Source organism: Lepidochelys kempii, chromosome 2 (genome assembly GCF_965140265.1).
Source record: "Lepidochelys kempii isolate rLepKem1 chromosome 2, rLepKem1.hap2, whole genome shotgun sequence".
In the NCBI taxonomy this organism is placed as follows: Eukaryota; Metazoa; Chordata; order Testudines; family Cheloniidae; genus Lepidochelys; species Lepidochelys kempii.
In genome coordinates, this window is record NC_133257.1 from 148,789,219 (window position 1) to 148,810,254 (window position 21,036).

Genomic DNA, 21,036 nt, shown 5'->3' on the forward strand with positions numbered 1-21,036 from the left:
TAAACCAATATGTATATTCAACAGCAGATCAAGTTGCTGTTTTGTTATGAGGATGGGTGATCAATGAACAGTTGAATTCTTATTTGCAAACTGGCCGGCAGCCAGCGCTGAAAATTGAAGCCATTAACCTTTCCGTTATCCACTGGTGCAGTGTGATCAACAAACAACTCAGGTAAGAGGACAGCCAGTCACACAAGGAAATGTAGTAATTCTCTTTCTGGGAAGGACTGGACTGGGGGTGGGGGGGACACCCCTAATTTTTAAATTGGATTTAGGAGTAGAAATCCGTTTTTCTGGCTTAAATTTCAGAACATATTGCATAAATGTTCCCTTGCAGAACATAACGTTTTGCTATTGAATTTTCTATTTGTATTTATGAAGGAAAAATCGGCATAGCATAGCACATGTATTGACATTAATATTTCCAAAAACAATTACTGGTGATTTAGAGAAATGTGAGGGTCAGTGCTCAAAGTACCTTTACTTTTATTGTTTACTTATACTTAAGTATATACCGCTTAAAAACAGCACGTGATCCACTTACATGGAATGCTGCTACAAAGAATGTCAAAGCCAAAAAGTACAGGTTAGTATCCACAAAAATTCCTTTTACTTCATCTGCATCCTTTTCTGAAAAGCCTGGAAGAAAGAGTAGATAAAATGTGAAAAGTACCAAAAAATTAGCATTACAGCTATTAGTATAGTAGATTCAAGTATAAAGGAAGCCCTTTTTAAGTGGCACAAGTTTTAATAATAATAATAAAATAAAAATAATAAAAACTGGATGCTGGCTTTGCTTACAAAAATCAGGTTTTGTATGTTTTACCTAAAAACATTCTGAGCTAGTAATTTATAAGGTATTGATCTTGACCAGTCACTAAATTTGGTTCTACAAGAGTTTGTCTAGCCTTTAAAATCAGCTCCAAAACGAATGAGGAAAGGGGAACTAAGGGGAACTAACATTTTATACACCTAAAAAAACCCAATCAATTAACAGCAGGATACAACTGTCTGTAATGGGCCACTCTCTTACCACTTCAAAAGTTATTTTTCCTCCCTTGGTATCCTGCTGTTAATTGATTCCTCTCATTAGACTGACATCACACTTGGTAAAGCAACCCCCATCCTTTCACGTATTTATACCTGCTTCTGTATTTTCATTTCATACATCTGATGAAGTGGGGTTTAGCCCACGAAAGCTTATGCCCAAAGAAATCTGTTAGTCTCAAAGGTGCCACAAGGACTCCACATTTTTGCTGATAAGAGACTAACACGGCTACCACTCAAACCATTTTATATACCTATATGCCACGAAGCATTTGCTGACTGTAATGAGGTGTCATTAATCGGGAAGGCAACCCTTCCCAGAATTGTTGCCTGAAGAATACTCAGAGATTCCAAGGCAGAAAGGACCGTTGTACTCATCTAGTCTGACCTCTTGTATAACACAGGCCACAGAACTTCCCCAAAATAATTCCTAGAACATAGCTTTTAGAAAAACATCCGATCTTGATTTTAAAATGGTCACTGATGGAGAATCCTAGCGTATACCTGCACAAAGTAAGTCCTGGTAAGATTTTAAATCCTCTGGGTGGGGAGACAAGGAATCTGGGATTACGGAGTTGTCCAGGAAAGGAGAGGATGGGACTGCTGGAACCCCTAGCATCACTTGGGGTAGAGGTTACTCCTTTGGCAAAGGCTGCCCCAAGAAGAGGTGTCTCAAGAGGACAGACCTCCTCTTGCATCTGTAACAGAGGCCACTCTTGGGGCTGGTACATCTCAGGATCAAGGGAATTGCCCCCAGGACTGGAGCAGAAATCTAGACTTCTTCAAGTGGGGTACTCCCTGCAGGTCCCAAGGTGATCACTGTGAGCGAGAGTATGGCATAGGGGGTCAATACATTGAGGATGCCAAGGATCTGCCCTTACTGTAAGAACAGCTGTGCTCTCAGTGCAGGCGCTTTCCCTTTGCTGCCCATTGGAAGATCTTTGGGACTTTTTGCCAAGGCAAAGACCAACAGGAGGAATCCATATTAGAGTCAGAAGAACCCTCTCAGAAGTCCTTGGGCACTGTTAGTGGCCACTCCGGCGGGACCACAGAATAGTCCAATTTATCCATAGTCCAATGAGAGAAGGGCAAAGTTGGTATCAAGGATGGGACTGTTGTCAGTACCAGAAAATCTTCAGTGACAGTACCAAAGAGCACAACAGAGTTGTTGTGGGTTTCAAAGGGCACTTGTGTTAACAGAAATTAATGGTGACTAAACAGAGGACAGATGGCACCAAGGACAAAGGGCATATCGGTGCTGCCCGACAGCCATCTACACCAAGGAAGGTGCCTGTGGTTTCACTGGTACCGAGGGCATCGACAGTAAGCGGCCTCAACCCCGAGTTTGTAGAATTTGAGGGGCCTGAAATAGTTGGCAGCGCCGATAGTACACCCGCCTTCTGAGTAAGCGGGGATGCTGGTAGACAGGCAGAATAAGTCTGTTGTTACCATGTAGGCTTGTGGGATTGTTGATATCAAAAAGCAGTGTCACCATAGATACCAGACTCAATGGTTGACCACCAGGTGGGCCCCAAGTCAGTGGTACAGTACTGGGAATCTCCAGCCTTGATGTGGATTGACAGTTTGGCTGTACCTTGGATCTTGTGGATGTTGGGAAGCTATCTTCGACAAAGAGAACACCTCTCTCCTCAATTTCGAACATTCCTGATCTGTTTTGTGGGTCTCTTCTGGGGTACCTCAGAGAGCACAGATCGACCCCTTCCTCCTCGTGGGGAGAGTCAGAGTCCAGGGGTCTGTCTACCAGTGTTGATGCAGAAGGTGGCTGGCTGAGGACTGCCAGTCCTGCTAGCGGAAGAGGGTCTTGGTGCTAGTTTAAGCTTCATAGCCTGTTCCAACAAAAGCTGCTTCAGGCAAAGGTCTCTTGCAATATGTGTTCTCACAAGATTATAAATTCTCCTTAATGTGACTTTCACCTACACACAGCAAGTGTAGGAGTCCACTGTTGGGAATAGAAAGTCCACCTAATACACAACGTTTGAAGGCCTGGTCAACGCTGCATGCCCTACAGTGCTGAGCTCCAGAAATTACTATAAAGACTAACTATATTCTACTACAGATACTATTAAAAGAACTCTTTACAGGAGAAGTCCCAGTGACACAAGTGTGGTGCAGAGAGAAAAAGCCATGAGAAGACTCGCCCGGGGGAGCTCCAACTAAGGCTACTGGTGGTATGAAGGGACTGAGGGGGATTACGGTATGTCACCCTTATATTGCTTCAGAAGGGGCTACGAGGCAACAGGGTGGATGCGCCGTTCCAATAGGTACCACGGTGGGGAAAAGTCTCCAATTCTGATGCCCTCAGCACAAACGCACCTGAGTGAAATACCCATCTGCAACCACTCAAAGAACGTCTTGTAGGTATAACCTACATTGCTTAGTGGACTATAACCCTCAAAAGTGACTCTGAAAAGGACTTAAGAAATGATGGTGGATAACCAACTGAACATGTACTCCCAGCTCTAGCTAGAAGGGCTAAAGATCAGACAAACAAATATTGAGGAAGGACATGGTATCATCCCAGCATATGGCTCTCGTGAGACTACTGTATCTAGCATCAATTTAAATGGAATGATGAAAAACTGGAAAGAGTTTAGAGAAAAGCCACAAGAATGATCCAGAATCTGAGAAACAGGGCTTACAGTGAGAAATTTTAAGAAGGCCAATTGATCTAGCTTATTCAAAAGGTTAAAAGATGACAGTATATAAATACCAACACAGGGACAAGACACTGATACTAGAAGGTTCTTTAACCAAGCAGAAAAAGTCATAAAGAGATCCAATGGAAAGAAGCTGAAGTCAGCAAAGTTCAAACTGAAAATAAAATGCACATTTTTAACTGTGAGGATAATCAACGGATTACCGAGGTTTGTGGTAAATTCTCCATCATTCGGAGTCTTTAAATTAAGACTGGATGTGTTTAGAAAGATTAAACTACGAGTTACTGAGCTAGATGCAGGAATTACTTGGTGAAATTCTATGCTCTGTTTTATACAGATTAGACTAGATCATAATGTTCCTTTCTGACCTTAATCCATGTCTTTCCTTTATCCTGTATTTTCAGGAAAGGAGTTTTCTTATTAAACAGGATTTAAAGTTTCCAGTACTAGAGAGCCCTTTCTTAAAGAGATTTTTTTTTTAAATAAGGGAACTTGGAATGTTGTGAGACGATTGTACAGGGAAATTCCTGTGTCTTCCTTTCCCATTTAATAACTAAATTTAATGGGTAAGAGCCATCACATCCTCTCAAGATAGATGTGTGGGATTTTAAAACGTTTCATACATATTTGTCCTGTTTCAACAAATCTATTGGACTTGAAATATAAGATCATAATAGTAGTACTGGGCACCAGTGAAAATAAACTCCTAAATTTTGTTATCTTGAGATCTCTGAACTATGAGGAATGTATCAGATACTGATTCAGATTTTGTTTTTGGATACTTCAACTGTTATTTTTAAGAGATTGGAAAAAGCTTGTGAAGAATTCACTCCTTCCCTGTTGGCCCTTTTATACTGCCGTTGTAGTGCAGAAGATTTTTTTACAGCCCAGATCTGGCTTGGGAAACTCCGGCCTGCTGCAGGTTTTGCACAAGGCAATTTATGCTGCCTATTATGCCTCTGCCACATGTGCCAGGATTGGAGGCATGAAGAGACATAGAACTTCCACCCATATGCAGCTGGGGACAGGATACCTAAGATACCCGGGGGACCACAACGGCAGCCCAGAATCAGGAATGTGAGAAGGTGGCTTCAATGTACCTTAGTCCTTCCTCTCCCAGGACGTGAGTTTTGTGCAGCGCCTTTAAAAGACAAGTGTAATATCTAACTCCCTGACTCTCCCTTTCATGAAAGCATAGATTTAGCATGCCTGGAATCTTGTGACTCTGTACAAATTTGCACAGTTACTCTTCGAGAAAGCATGTAAGTTTAGATGCTTTTTTCACAAATTATTTGTAATAAAAAATTGTCTCAAGTGCAATGTTCAACTGCATTGTTAAGAGATAACTTGGAACCAGCTGAGCAGAAAACAGCAGAGAGGCTAACAGAGGGAGTTTGCCTGGGATCTGTCTGAGAGGAGGTACACTAAGGGCTGCATTAGGGAGCCTGTGTTGGTGAGTATCTAAGTCTCTGTTGTGGAGACAGTTTCACAGTTTGACCGTCTGCTTCATTGGTTGTTTGTTTGAAAAGTGTGAATTAGGAGTGCTTTGTTCCAGGTGAGCCTTGAGTGAGCCTGACTGTTATAAAAAGCCAGTCAGCTGTGAACCACCTGAGCAGCAAAGAGCAGAGAGGCTAACAGAAGGAGTTTGCTTGGGGAGAGCCCCCTGAGGCTTTCATTTTGCCAGCTTCTCTGAGTAGTTACGACAACTCCTGAGGAAGCTCGTAGAAGGAAGGTAATATGGATGGGGAGTGTTCAGCTGTTGTGACCTGCACTGGATGTGCCATGTTTGTCTTTCTTCCACAGGACAGAAGCGACTTTGTCTGTACAAAGTGCAAGCTGGTCTTTATATTAGAAGAGAAGGTTCAAGGTCTAGAGAAACAAGTATCGACCCAGCGTTGCATAAGAGAAACTGAAGATTTTCTGGACAGACGTCAGGATATGCTTCTATGGACACAATGTTCTGAAGATTCAGAGCAGGCTGCACAGCGGGGCAGGATGGTGAAAAAATTTGGCAGCATGTGACCTTCAGAAGAAGAAAGGGGAGCGTCCATGTATCAGCAGCGCAGATACAGATAAGCAACCGTTTTCATGTTCTCTCCACAGGTACTAATGCGGAGAGTGGACTAGATGATACATCTTAGGGAAGGGAACAGAAGGAGATTCCGCCGACTGGAAGGCATGAGATGCACTGTCCTAGGGATGGAGGTTCCATGACCACCGCTCCCAAAAGGAGGAAGCGGGTGATGGTGGTCAGGGATTCTCTCCTCAGGGGGACTGAGTCATCTATCTGCTGCCCCGACCGGGAAAACAGAGAAGTCTGCTGCTTGCCAGGAGCTAGGATTCATGATGTGACGGAGAGACTGCAGAGACTCATCAAGCCCTCGGATCGCTACCCTTTCCTGCTTCTCCACATGGGCACTAATGATACTGCCAAGAATGACCTTGAGCGGATCACTGCAGACTATGTGGCTCTAGAAAGAAGGATAAACGAGTTTGAGGTGCAAGTGGTGTTTTCATCCATCCTCCCCATAGAAGGAAAAGGCCTGGGTAGAGACCGTTGAATCGTGGAAGTCAACGAATGGCTACGCAGGTGGTCTTGGAGAGAAGGCTTTGGATTCTTTCACCATGGGATGGTGTTCCAAGAAGGAGAAGTGCTAGGCAGAGACGGGCTCCACCTAACGAAGAGAGGGAAGACCATCTTTGCAAGCAGGCTGGCTAACCTAGTGAGGACGGCTTTAAACTAGGTTCACCGGGGGAAGGAGACCAAAGCCCTGAAGTAAGTGGGGACATGGGATACTGGGAGGAAGCACGAGCAGGAGAACGTGAAAGGGAAGGGCTCTTGCCTCATACTAAGAGAGCAAGACAAACAGCAAGTTCTCTCAAGTGCCTATACACAAATGCAAGAAGCCTGGGAAACAAGCAGGGAGAACTGGAAGTCCTGGCACAGTCAAGGAATTGTGATGTGATTGGAATAACAGAGACTCCGTGGGATAACTCACATGACTGGAGTACTGTTATGAATCGATATAAACTGTTCAAGGAGGACAGGCAGGGCTGAAAAGGTGGGGGAAGTTGCATTGTATGTAAGAGTAGTATGACTGCTCAGAGCTCTGGTATGAAACTGCAGAAAAACCTGAGTGTCTCTGGATTAAGTTTAGAAGCGTGAGCAACAAGGGCGATGTCGTGGTGGGAGTCTGCTATAGACCACCAGATCAGGGGGATGAGGTGGACGAGGCTTTCTTCCGGCAACTCACGGAAGTTACTAGATCGCAGGCCCTGGTTCTCATGGGAGACTTCAATCATCCAGATATCTGCTGGGAGAGCAATACGGCGCTGCACAGAAAATCCAGGAAGTTTTTGGAAAAGGTCGGGGTCAATTTCCTGGTGCAAGTGCTGGAGGAACAAACTAGGGGCAGAGCTCTTCTTGCCCTGCTGCTCACAAACCGGGAAGAATTAGTAGGGGAAGCAAAAGTGGATGGGAACCTGGGAGGCAGTGACCATGAGATGGTCGAGTTCAGGATCCTGACACAGGGAAGAAAGGAGAGCAGCAGAATACGGACCCTGGACTTCAGAAAAGCAGACTTTGACTCCCTCAGGGAACTGATGGGCAGAATCCCCAGGGAGAATAACATGAGGGGGAAAGGAGTCCAGGAGAGCTGGCTGTATTTTAAAGAATCCTTATTGAGGTTACAGGGACAAGCCATCCTTATATGTAGAAAGAATAGTAAATATGTCAGGCGATCAACTTGGCTTAACAATGAAATCCTTGCTGATCTTAAATACAAAAAAGAAGCTTACAAGAAGTGGAAGATTGGACAAATGACCAGGGAAGAGTATAAAAATATTGCTGAGGCATGCAGGAGTGAAATTAGGAAGGCCAAATCACACCTGGAGGTGCAGCTAGCAAGAGATGTTAAGAGTAACAAGAAGGGTTTCTTCAGGTATGTTAGCAACAAGAAGGGAGTCAAGGAAAGTGTGGGCCCCTTACTGAATGAGGGAGGCAACCTAGTGACAGAGGATGTGGAAAAAGCTAATGTACTCAATGCCTTTTTTGCCTCTGTCTTCACGAACAAAGTCAACTCCCAGACTGCTGCAGTGGGCAGCACAGCATGTGGAGGAGGTGACCAGCCCTCTGTGAAGAAAGAAGTGGTTCGGGACTATTTAAAAGAGCTGGACATGCACAAGTCCATGGGGGAGGATGCACTGCATACAAGACTGCTAAAGGAGTTGGCGGATGTGTTTGCAGAGCCATTGGCCATTATCTTTGAAAACTCATGGCGATCGGGGGAGGTCCCAGACGACTGGAAAAAGACTAATGTAGTGCCCCTCTTTAAAAAGGGAAGGAGGAGGATCCGGGGAACTACAGGCCAGTCAGCTTCACCTCAGTCCCTGAAAAAATCATGGAGCAGGTCCTCATGGAATCAATTCTGAAGCACTTAGAGGAGAGGAAAGTGATCAGGAACAGTCAGCATGTGTTCACCAAGGGCAAGTCATGCCTGACTAATCTAATTGCCTTCTATGACGAGATAACTGGCTCTGTGGATGAGGGAAAAGCAGTGGACGTGTTGTTCCTTGACTTTAGCAAAGCTTTTGACACGGTCTCCCACAGTATTCTTGCCAGCAACTTAAAGTAGGATGGGCTGGATGAATGGACGATAAAGTGAATAGAAAGCTGCCTACATTGTCGGGCTCAATGGGTAATGATCAATGGCTCCATATTTAGTTGGCAGCCGGTATCAAGTGGAGTGCCCCAAGGGTCGGTCCTGGGGCCGGTTTTGTTCAATATCTTCATTAATGATCTGGAGGATGGTGTGGATTGCACCCTCAGCAAGTTTGCAGGTGACACTAAACTGGGAAGAGAGGTAAATACGCTGGAGGGTAGGGATAGGACAGAGAGGGACCTGGACAAATGAGAGGATTGGGCCAAGAGAAATCTGATGAGGTTCAACAAGGACAAGTGCAGAGTCCTGCACTTAGGACGGAAGAATCCCATGCACCGCTACAAACTAGGGACCGAATGGCTCGGCAGCAGTTCTGCAGAAAAGGACTTAGGGGTTACAGTGGACGAGAAGCTGGATAGGAGTCAACAGTGTGCCCTTGTTGCCAAGAACGCCAATGGCATTTTGGGACGTATAAGTAGGAGCATTGCCAGCAGATCGAGGGACGTGATCGTTCCCCTCTATTCGACATTGGTGAGGCCTCATCTGGAGTACTGTGTGCAGTTTTGGGCCCCACACTACAAGAAGGATGTGGAAAAACTGGAAAGAGTCCAGCGGCGGGCAACAAAAATGATTAGGGGACTGGAACACATGACTTATGAGGAGAGGCTGAGGGAACTGGGATTGTTTAGTCTGCAGAAGAGAAGAATGAGGGGGGATTTGATAGCTGCTTTCAACTACCTGAAAGGGGGTTCTAAAGAGGATGGATCTAGACTGTTCTCCGTGGTAGCAGATGACAGAACAAGGAGTAATGGTCTCAAGGTGCAGTGGCGGAGGTTTAGGTTGGATTTTAGGAAAAACTTTTTCACTAGGAGGGTGGTGAAATACTGGAATGCATTACCTAGGGAGCTGGTGGAATCTCCTTCCTTAGAAGTTTTTAACGTCAGGCTTGACAAAGCCCTGGCCGGGATGATTTAGTTGGAGACTGGTCCTGCTTTGAGCAGGGGGTTCGACTAGATGACTTCCTGAGGTCTCTTCCAACCCTGATATTCTATGATTCTATGACTATTTACTCAGCCACCCTTTACTTTCTATTTCTTTTTCCAGAATGGCTCTCCCTTTCTGTTTTACCTGCCTAAATTGTGTTACTTTAAAGAGATTTTCAGTACTGACTTCTGTATCTGACCATCTGAAGATACAAAATCACAGAAAATTTCTTATCAGTGTTATTCATTAAAAAAAAAAACATCTCATGTATTAAATATTTTATCTATGTTATAACAAAGACACAATTTTGAAAACTTTACAGAAGAAATCCAGAGTAGAATGGCAGGCAGTGTACAGTTCCTGAAGCTGGTTGGCTGCACGGCTGTAGCGAGGCAGAAAAATTACTGGTGAGCAAAATACATCACAGACAGGGCAGAGTCAAGGGAATGGAGAAGACATGATTGGCCTGCCAATGACCAGTCTATCTGGAGGTTAAATGTTTGATTTCTAAAATTTTCACTCATTCTGGATATCCAGCTTGACATCCCTAGCAACTTAAATTCAGGTCCTAGGTACGCAACTCCAAATGAAGTCAATTGGAGAATGGAGGTATTTCTTAAGATTACGATCTGTGTATCAAATTAAACTACTTGAGAATTGAGGCAATCTGAATTAATGTAGGCCATAAAAGCATAAACTACCTCCTATAGTTTATCAGTCTGTTAGCAATTGGGCATTTCTCTTTTATGTATACTTTATTTTTAGTTAAGTGAATATAATGAAGTGTATTTTTTATTTAGGATTTTATTTTTCAGGAGTTGAAGATAAAACATTTTTTAAAAGTATACCCCAACAGTGACTTTTGTTTTAAAGCAGCACTTATGGACTTTCACATGCAAAAGCCCCTAACAGCTAGTGGAAGGATCACTGCTCCCTTGAAATTAGTCTCAGCTGTTGATTTTATTGCTTAATTTTAACCACAACGTACTATATGTACAAACACAAGATGGTGTTTAGCAGAAACCCACAGATTTTTCTGATAATGTGTCAAACAAGATAGAAGAACTACACCATTTTATAGTACTGTAAAGGCAGTCAATATGTAGTTTATGTATTAGAAGTTAAGAACCTGACCTTCTGCTGTGAAAAAGTAAACATACCAAACTGCTGCAGGGAGAACACTGCATCTTGCATGTGGATCCAAAATCTGAGCTTTCCAAGAGATATTTTATCATATGACACTGTAAGAGGTAGCTCTGTCGTTGAACGGTTTATTATCTGCATTGGGACAGAAAATAGTCTTAACAACAAAATTAATATACATACAAATGGGAATGCAAACAGAAACAACAGTTAACGCTTTTAGGGGTTGTTTAATTTTCATAAAAAAACAAAGCATTTAAAACACCATGTATTTATATACTAAATGTGTAGTCTGTTCTATTCAGATTCTTATACAACCCTCATCTCTGAAGCACCTAGGCACCTCTGGTAAGTGCAGTAAGCAACATAACTAACATTTCCCACATGATTCATTCTCTTATCACCTCAGGAGGGGCAACTGGGTATGCAATGTTGTGTTTGTTTTCGAAGGGTCTCTATCTTACTTTCTTATGCATATGGGGGTCAGTCTTGTTGCCTGGGAGCTGGCAGATCTCTGATCTTAAGGGCACATCTACACTACCCACCAGATCGGCGGGCAGTGATCGATCCAGCGGGGGGTCAATTTATTGCATCTAGTATAGACGCAATAAATCGACCACTGAGCGCTCTCCCGTCGACTCCGGTACTCTATCAGAACGAGAAACGCAATCGGAGTCAATGGGAGAGTGTCAGCTGTCGACTTACTGCAGCGAAGACACCACAGTGAGTAGATTTAAGTACATCGACTATAGCTATGCTATTCATGCAGCTGAAGTTGGGTACCTTAGATCGACCCCACACGGTAGTGCAGACAAGCCCTGAGACAATTGCCTTAGTGAGGTAATAATCTAACACAGTGACTGGGTTCTGGTGTCGTCTGTATTATAACTCAGCTTCAAATTCCCCATTCCTAACCCCATAGTTGACACTAACAAGGGCTCTCCCCCACATTCTCCCCTACTATTTGAAGTTGCTGCCCATTTCCCACTTCTCTAGTCCTGGCCAGATAGAGGGACATGACTCCCACACACAACCCCATCTCTCTAGGCTATGGTTGAGCAAGTCATGCCTGACTAATCTAACTGCCTTCCATGACGAGATAACTGGTTCTGTGGATGAAGGGAAAGCAGTGGACGTGTTGTTCCTTGAATTTAGCAAAGCTTTTGACACGGTCTCCCACAGTATTCTTGTCAGCAACTTAAAGAAGTATGGGCTGGATGAATGGACAATAAGGTAGATAGAAAGCTGGCTAGATTGTCGGGCTCAACGGGTACTGATCAACGACTCCATGTCTAGTTGGCAGTCAGTATCAAGTGGAGTGCCCCAAGGGTCGGTCCTGGGGCCGGTTTTGTTCAATATCTTCATTAATGATCTGGAGGATGGTGTGGATTGCACCCTCAGCAATTTGCAGATGACACTGAACTGGGAGGAGAGGTAAATACGCTGGAGGGTAGGGATAGAATACAAAGGGACCTAGACAAATTAGAGGATTGGGCCAAAAGAAATCTGATGAGGTTCAACAAGGACAAGTGCAGAGTCCTGCACTTAGGACGGAAGAATCCAACGCACCGCTACAGACTAGGGACCGAATGGCTAGGCAGCAGTTTTGCAGAAAAGGACTTAGGGGTTACAGTGGACGAGAAGCTGGATAGGAGTCAACAGTGTGCCCTTGTTGCCAAGAAGGCTAATGGCATTTTGGGATGTATAAGTAGAAGCACTGCCAGCAGATCGAGGGACGTGATCATTCCCCTCTATTCGACACTGGTGAGGCCTCATCTGGAGTACTGTGTGCAGTTTTGGGCCCCACACTACAAGAAGGATGTGGAAAAATTGGAAAGAGTCCAGCGGAGGGCAACAAAAATGATTAGGGGATTGGAACACATGACTTATGAGGAGAGGCTGAGGTAACTGGGGATATTTAGTCTACGGAAGAGAAGGATGAGTGGGGATTTGATAGCTGCTTTCAACTACCTGAAAGGGGATTCTAAAGAGGATGGATCTAGACTGTTCTCCGTGGTAGCAGATGACAGAACAAGGAGTAATGGTCTCAAGTTGCAGTGGGGGAGATTTAGGTTGGATATTAGGAAAAACTTTTTCACTAGGAGAGTGGTAAAACACTGGAATGCGTTACCTAGGGAGGTGGTGGAATCTCCTTAGAAGATTTTAAGGTCAGGCTTGACAAAGCCCTGGCTGGGATGATTTAATTGGGGATCGGTCCTTCTTTGAGCAGGGGGTTGGACTAGATGACCTCCTGAAGTCCCTTCCAACCCTGATATTCTATGATTCTATGAATGTGTCTCACAAAGTGGGGAGAGAAGGGAACCCTACCCCAAGGAAAGACAAGGATCCCCATATGTAAGCGGAGATCTGTCCCCCCTGCCCCTGTATGGAATGAAGTCTGAGGCCTTCTCCGTGTTCATATCCGTGCTGTGATCTGGGGGCCCTGTGACCCTCTCCCTAACCCCCCATTTGAACCTTCATTCTGAGGGTCCTGAGCCTCTTCCCCCACCCCATCTGCTAGTTATGATATTAAGCACCTGCGGTGGGAGAGACGAGACAACTCACTGAGATAGATGAAGCAATTCACACCTCTCAGAACTATCATTTCAGGCTGTATTCATCTCCATGGGGTGTTCTCATTCATTTAAGAGCACCTGGGCCCCTTCATACCTCTTGAGTGTGCTATACTGCAGATGGATGTATAGAGCCTCTTCCCTGTACTTTAGACACAGAGGTCCTTCCCAAATCTCTATCTCCACTCTCTTGCCCCTCCTTGTCTCCTGCTGATGAATGCATTCCTTACAGTTCCACCAGTGCCACCTTCCTACCACCTCATAGCCCCTCCAAGCTTACCAGGGACAAGGAGTGGCAAGGAAGAAGGTGAAGCCAGTGTGTGGTGGTAGTAGCTCAGAGCAGCAGGCATAATGCAGGTGGTCGGAGCCATAGACATGATAGAAAGAATGGATGAGATGTTGAAGCAGTGGTGGTAGTCTGAGCAATTGGAGGAAATATGGGGGGTTGGAGCAGAGAAGGGCTATCTAAGAGTGTATTAGAACAGTGTAGGGAATAGCAGGATGGGAAGTAGGGATCAGAGTTGAAAAGCTGGGTTTTTGGGAGGACAGAGGCAAAGCCTCCCCATCATCATCCACAACCACCATGTTGGTCCCCTCTTCTAAAAGCTCTCCCACTGACTCCATTTTAGTTCTTGCATTCGCTCCTCAGCTCTTCAACCTTTGGGACCCCTGCCAACATTGAGAGAAGGAAGAATCAGGTGTACAAAACAGGCACAGAAATGGGGGAAGAAAGAGATGATGTATGGGCAATGCATTCTGCATACAAGGTAATCACTGCAAGGAGTCAGAGAAAGTGAACGGGAAGGGTTGGGCTGCAGTACATAAGAGTGCCAAAAAGTTATTTAAAAAAACCAACCCCAAAGAAATTAAATGCCCAAGAATTTGTCAGTGCAGAGTTAAGCTTGTCCAGAGCTGCCTCATGCCTTTCCAGAAATCTGAACAGTGGACAAACTTACAGCATTCGTGGAATTGCTATGTAAACTAAGAATACAGAAATGTAATAATTTTATGAATACTATACATGACCTGGTTAATGAGAGGAAGTTACTGTGTTAAGACTTTCCTGTATGAACGCACTGATGTAGCTTAATAGAGAGCTATGGAAAGAACATGAAAATGATAAGAACACCCCTGTGGACACTTGAAAGAATGTGCAAAGACAGCAGATTTAAGGAATATGCAACCTTGTTTTGCCGGGCTGGGAACTTGGAGATCAAAAAGATTGAACAGCTTTTAAAAGGGGACTCTCCCTGAAGCAAAGGTAAGAAACAGTTTGGAATAGTCCATTCCCTTAACTCGCAGTCAGACCCTAGCGGTCTCCGAGGTCTATAGACCTGCCTGGATCCTAACCTGGAATATAAGAAGATACCTAGCAAAATAGACATATGTCTAGCCTATGTTGTTTTCATACCTGTTTTTCTCTGAAATACTTTTGTTCTAAATAAATCTTCTCTAAGGAGGCTGTTTGGTCACAGATTACCACTGTCACTGCTTCCGGAGAAAACAGAACAACAGGGTCTGAGCCTGAGGCCTGGTCTACACTAGGAGTTTAAGTCGAATTTAGCAGCGTTAAATCGATGTAAACCTCCACCCGTCCACACGATGAAGCCCTTTTCTTCGACTTAAAGGGCTCTTAAAATCGATTTCCTTTTACTCCACCCCTGACAAGTGGATTAGCGCTTAAATTGGCCTTGCCGGCTCGAATTTGGGGTACTGTGGACGCAATTAGATAGTACTGGCCTCCGGGAGCTATCCCAGAGTGCTCTATCATGACCGCTCTGGACAGCACTCTCAACTCAGATGCACTGGCCAGGTAGACAGGAAAAGGCCCGCAAACTTTTGAACTTCAATTTCCTGTTTGCATGGTCACCTGCAGCTTGCCACGCTGGCCAGAGCTCATCAGCAGAAATGACCATGATGGAGTCCCAGAATCGCAAAAGAGCTCCAGCATGGCCCGAACGGGAGGTACGGGATCTGATCGCTGTATGAGGAGAGGAATCCGTGCTATCAGAACTCCGTTCCAGTTTTCGAAATGCCAAAACATTTGTCAAAATCTCCCAGGGCATGAAGGACAGAGGCCATAACAGGGACCCAAAGCAGTGCCGCGTGAAACTGAAGGAGCTGAGGCAAGCCTACCAGAAAACCAGAGAGGCAAACGGCCACTCCGAGTCAGAGCCCCAAATATGCCGCTTCTATGATGAGCTGCATGCCATTTTAGGGGGTTCAGCCACCACTACCCCAGCCGTGTTGTTTGACTCCTTCAATGGAGATGGAGGCAACACAGAAGCAGGTTTTGGGGACGAGGAAGATGATGAAGTTGTAGATAGCTCACAGCAAGCAAGCGGAGAAACTGGTTTTCCCCGACAGCCAGGAACTGTTTCTCACCCTGGACCTGGAGGCAGTCCCCCCCGAACCCACTCAAGGCTGCCTCCCGGACCCGCCAGGCAGAGAAGGGACCTCTGGTGAGTGTACCTTTTAAAATACTAAACATGCTTGCTTTTAAACCATGTATAATGATTAATTTGCCCTGGCATTTGCGGCTCTCCTGGATGTACTCCCAAAGCCTTTGCAAAAGGTTTCTGGGGAGGGCAGCCTTATTCCGTCCACCATGGTAGGACACTTTACCACACCAGGCCAGTAGCACGTACTCGGGAATCATTGTAGAACAAAGCATTGCAGCGCATGTTTGCTGGCATTCAAACAACATCCGTTCTTTATATCTCTGTGTTATCCTCAGGAGAGTGATATCATTCATGGTCACCTGGTTGAAATAGGGTGCTTTTCTTAAGGGGACATTGAGAGGTGCCCGTTCCTGCTGGGCTGTTTGTCTCTGGCTGAACAGAAATGTTCCCCGCTGTTAGCCATGGGGAGGGGTGAGGGGAGGCAAAATACGACCTTGGAACGAAAGCACATGAACTATGTAATGTTAACAGTAAGGTTTACCGTGAAAGAGTGTATCCATTGTTCTAGAAAATGTGTCTTTTTAAATACCACTGCCTCTTTTTTTTCTCCACCAGCTGCATGTGTTTCAAGGATCACAGGATCTTCTCCTTCCCAGAGGCTAGTGAAGATTAGAAGGCGAAAAAAACACACTCGTGATGAAATGTTCTCTGAGCTCATACTGTCCTCCCACACTGACATAGCACAGACGAACGTGTGGAGGCAGACAACGTCAGAGCGCAGGAAAGCACAATATGACCAGGAGGAGAGGTGGCGGGCTGAAGAGAGGGCTGAAGCTGAAAGGTGGCGGCAGCGTGGTGAGAGGAGGCAGGATTCAATGCTGAGGCTGCTGGAGGATCAAACCAATATGCTCCAGCATATGGTTGAACTGCAGGAAAGGCAGCAGGAGCACAGATCGCCGCTACAGCCCCTGTGTAACCAACCGCCCTCCTCTCCAAGTTCCATAGCCTCCTCACCCAGACGCCCAAGAACGCAGTGGGGGGCCCTCCGGCCACTCCACCCCAGAGGATTGCCCAAGCAACAGAAGGCTGGCATTCAATAAGTTTTAAACTTTTAAAGTGCTGTGTGGCCTTGTCCTTCCCTCCTCCACCACCCCTCCTGGTGCTTCTCTCCTCCACCACCCCTCCTGGGCTACATTGGTAGTTATCCCCCTATTTGTGTGATGAATGAGTAAAGAATGCATGAATGTGAAGCAACAATGACTTTATTGCCTCTGCAAGTGGTGACTGAAGGGAGGAGGGGAGGATGGTTAGCTTACAGGGAAGTAGAGTGAACCAAGGGGCGGGGGGTTTCATCAAGGAGAAACAAACAGAACTTTCACACCGTAGCCTGGCCAGTCATGAAACTGGTTTTCAAAGCTTCTCTGATGCGCACCGTGCCCTCCTGTACTCTTCTAACTGCCCTGGTGTCTGGCTGTGCGAAACCAGCAGCCAGGCGATTTGCCTCAACCTCCCACCCCGCCATAAACGTCTCCCCTTTACTCTCACAGACATTATGGAGAGCACAGCAAGCAGTAATAACAGTGGGAATATTGGTTTCGCTGAGGTCAAACCAAGTCAGTAAACTGCACCAGCGCACTTTTAAACATCCAAATGCACATTCTACCACCATTCTGCTCTTGCCCAGCCTATAGTTGAACAACTCCTGACTACTGTCCAGGCTGCCTATGTATGGCTTCATGAGTCATGGCATTAAGGGGTAGGCTGCGTCCCCAAGGATAACTATAGGCATTTCAACATCCCCAACAGTCATTTTCTGGTCTGGGAATAAAGTCCCTTCTTGCAGCTTTTGAAACAGACCAGAGTTCCTGAAGATGCGAGCATCATGTACCTTTCCCACCAGCTGATGTTGGTGAAACATCCCTTGTGATCCACCAGTGCTTGTAGCACCATTGAAAAGTACCCCTTGCGGTTTATGTACTCGCCGGCTTGGTGCTCCGGTGCCAAGGTAGGGATATGGGTTCTGTCTATCGCCCCACCACAGTTAGGGAATCCCATTGCAGCAAAGCCATCCACTATGACCTGCACATTTCCCAGAGTCACTACCCTTGATATCAGCAGATCTTTGATTGCGTTGGCTACGTGCATCACAGCAACCCCCACAATAGATTTGCCCACTCCAAATTGATTCCCGACTGTCCGGTAGCTGTCTGGCGTCGCAAGCTTTCACAGGGCTATTGCCACTAGCTTCTCAACTGTGAGGGCTGCTCTCATCTTGGTATTCTTGTGCTTCAGGGCAGGGGAAAGCAAGTCACAAAGTTCCATGAAAGTGCCCTTACGCATGTGAAAGTTTCGCAGCCACTGGGAATCGTCCCAGACCTGCAACACTATGCGGTCCCACCAGTCTGTGCTCGTTTCCTGGGCTCAGAATCGGTGTTCCACGGCATGAACCTGCCCCATTAGCACCATGATGCCCACATTGCCAGGCCCATGCTTTGAGAGATGTCTGTGTCCATGTACTGATCACTCACGTGACCGCGTTGACGTTGCCTCCTCGCCCGGTATCGCTTTGCCAGGTTCTGGTGCTGCATATACTGCTGGATAATGCGTGTGGTGTTTAATGTGCTCCTAATTGCCAAAGTGATCTGAGCGGGCTTCATACTTGCCGTGGTATGGCGTCTGCACAGAAAAAAGGTGCGGAACGATTGTCTGCCGTTGCCCTGACGGAGGGAGGGACGACTGACGACATGGCTTACAGGGTTGGCTTACAGGGAATTAAAAACAACAAAGGGGGTGCCTTTGCGAGAAACTGAATGGCCCCCTCAAGGATAGAATTCAAAACCTCAAGGATAGAACTCAAAACTGGGTTTAGCAAGCCATTTATTTCACAGAGGGAAGGAGAGAGGGAGGAGAAAATGAATACAAAACAAATCTGGTCTATTTCTTGTTTTGAGCCACTTCATCTATCTTTATACATCTTGCTGGCAGCAGACTGTGCAGTACGACCGCTAGCCATCATCATCTCCTGGGTGCTCAGCAGAAGACAGTGCATTATGACGACTAGCCATCGTCTTCTGCTGGCTGGAGATTAAAAGACAGTGCACTGCCGGTAGGACTGAATCGCCACGAGATGAAACTTAAGAGAGAAATGACCTGGCTGAGTCACTCCCATGTTTGCCCAGGCGCCCAATTAAAAGAGCACCCAGGACTACGTCGATGACGGCTACCGGTCATATTGCACTGTCTGCTGCCAAAAGGCAATTAACTGCTGCTGTGTAGCAATGCAGTACCAGGTCTGCCAGCACTCAGGAGACATACGGTGACGGTAAGCTGAGCGGGCTCCATGCTTGCCATGGTATGGCGGCTGCACAGGTAACTCAAGAAAAAAGGTGCAAAACGATTGCCTGCCCTTGCTTTCACGGAGGGAGGGAGTGAGGGAGGGAACGGGGGCCTGACAATATGTACCCAGAACCACCCGCGACAATGTTTTAGCCCCATCAGGCAATGGGATTTGTACCCAGAATTCAAATGGACGGCGGAGACTGCGGTAACTGTGGGATAGCCATCCACAGTGCAACGCTCCGGAAGTTGCAAGTTGCCTCAGTACCGTGGACACACTCCGCCGACTACGTGCACTTAGAGCATTTGTGTGGGAACACACACAATCAACTGTATGAAAATGCTTTCTACAAAACTGACTTCTATAAATTCGACCTAATTTCGTAGTGTAGACATACCCTAAATTAGACCTACTAAGGTAACCGTGGTTAGTACCAGGTGACTGCAACGAAGGGCCTGGTCTGAGAATGGAAGGGTCATGTAATTCCACCCTAAATCAGAGGCACCAGCTACAGGCTTGAGACCTACTGAAGGTGCTCAAAGAGACCAGGAATCATAGAAGATTAGGGTTGGAAGAGACCTCAGGAGGTCATCTAGTCCAACCCCCTGCTCAAAGCAGGAGATGCAGCCAGCCTGGTAACCAGTGTGTATCTTAACTCGGAGTTTTTCTGGTTTAGCCAATTACCACATTCTGAAAGAACACCCTTAATTCTGCATTAATGAACTTTTTGGGCATTTAATCAAAATCCAATCTGAATATTAGATTAGCAACATATTAGCTGTGTCCACTGTGAATTTCTGTGAGGTGGGCTGCTGTAATGGAAACAAGAACAAACAATTACAGCAGTACCAGAGATTTCCATAAAACTGTAGTTCAAAATTTAGTGAAAAGGCATGTTGTTACTCACCATTAAATCTTTCACTCTGTTGCTTAGCTGATCAATAAATAATATTGGAAGGTAATGCACAGTCTTCCCCAACTGAACCCTATGATGTTCAAACATGGATTTTATGATTACATTAGTCCACAAAAAAAAATTTTCTAATCATATTAGTGCACAAAAAAGATAAATTTCTGGAATCAATTATATATAGTTTCACACATATTTAACTTTAATGTGTGTCATGAAAATTTCCATACTGGACCCCTTTGCCCTATCAGAGTAGTATATTTGGTGCAAATGAGAATTCATCCTTTTCAGTTCACTTTTTGTAGTTTCAACTTCAAGGTTAGCAATACAGAAAGACAGGATAAGTGAAGAGTTCAAGATACATATGCTATATAAAGGATAGAGAACGAAAGAAACAAAAGGTGGGTAAAACTAACATTTGAAATTGGTAGTGAGGTAACTACAGCATGCAGAAGTGATCACCAGACATTACAATGTCTGGTGAAGACAAGAAACTGCATCCCAGTAATAAGAGACTGGGGATTACCCATATTTGAAATGTACTTGATTGTAAAAAAATAAGTTTGTCTAATTGCACTGGTTTCATAGTTTTTCACAGCACTCCTCACCACAGAATTTGAATACCTTTAACAGAGAGAAAAGGTGGATGAGGTAATACCTTTTACTGGACTTTCTATTGGTAAGAGAGAAAGTTTTGAGCTACACAGAGGTCTTCTTCAGGTCAAAATAAGAGCTCTGTGTAGCTCAAAACCTTGTCTTTTTCAACAACAGAAGTGGGTCCAATAAAAGCTATTGCTTACCTTGTCTCTCTAATATCCTGGGACCAACACAGCTACAACTACACTATAAATCACAAATATTGGTGAAGTCCCTATGCCTTCTAAACACTAGGAAAAATTGCATGTATAATTAGTCACTGGGGCAGCTCCACTGGCATAAGTAATAGTGGGAGACAAACCATACACAAGGCACAGGCCTATTTACTACATGGTCATCTAAACAGAGAAGGTCTAGATGACATGGTGGTAAAAAACCCAGTACCATGTCAAGACTACAGCTTCCACCATTGCCAGTAGAATTGTAGTAGTGGACCCATGCCTGTCCAAACTTTGCCAGAGTAAATACAGCTACACTGAACACAATGGGAGTACTTGCGGAATAGAGCACTATTCAAAGTATGAGTGACAGAACCAGGCCCAAGTGACGTACCCCAGTCACACAGGAAGCCAAAGGCAGAGTTGGGAATAGAATCTAAAACTCTGGAGTCCCCATCTATTGACCTAACCCCAAGACCATCTTGA

At 45.3% G+C, this 21,036-nt stretch overlaps 1 protein-coding gene across 9 annotated transcripts in view; it reads right to left on the minus strand.

Moving 5' to 3' along the window:
- CLPTM1L (CLPTM1 like) overlaps nucleotides 1–21,036 on the minus strand; it is a 116,908-nt gene that overhangs the window by 75,118 nt on the left and 20,754 nt on the right. For all 9 annotated transcript variants that reach the window (XR_012157395.1, XR_012157396.1, XR_012157394.1 and 6 more), the window contains exons 5-7: nucleotides 19,733–19,811; nucleotides 10,531–10,648; nucleotides 545–639 (exon numbers count right to left, since the gene is read on the minus strand). Coding sequence is in view for 6 of the 9 variants with exons in the window: in XM_073332453.1 (XP_073188554.1) it covers nucleotides 545–639; nucleotides 10,531–10,648; nucleotides 19,733–19,811 (292 nt within the window). In the remaining 3 variants the exon portion in view is untranslated. The remainder of the gene's footprint in view (nucleotides 1–544; nucleotides 640–10,530; nucleotides 10,649–19,732; nucleotides 19,812–21,036) is intronic.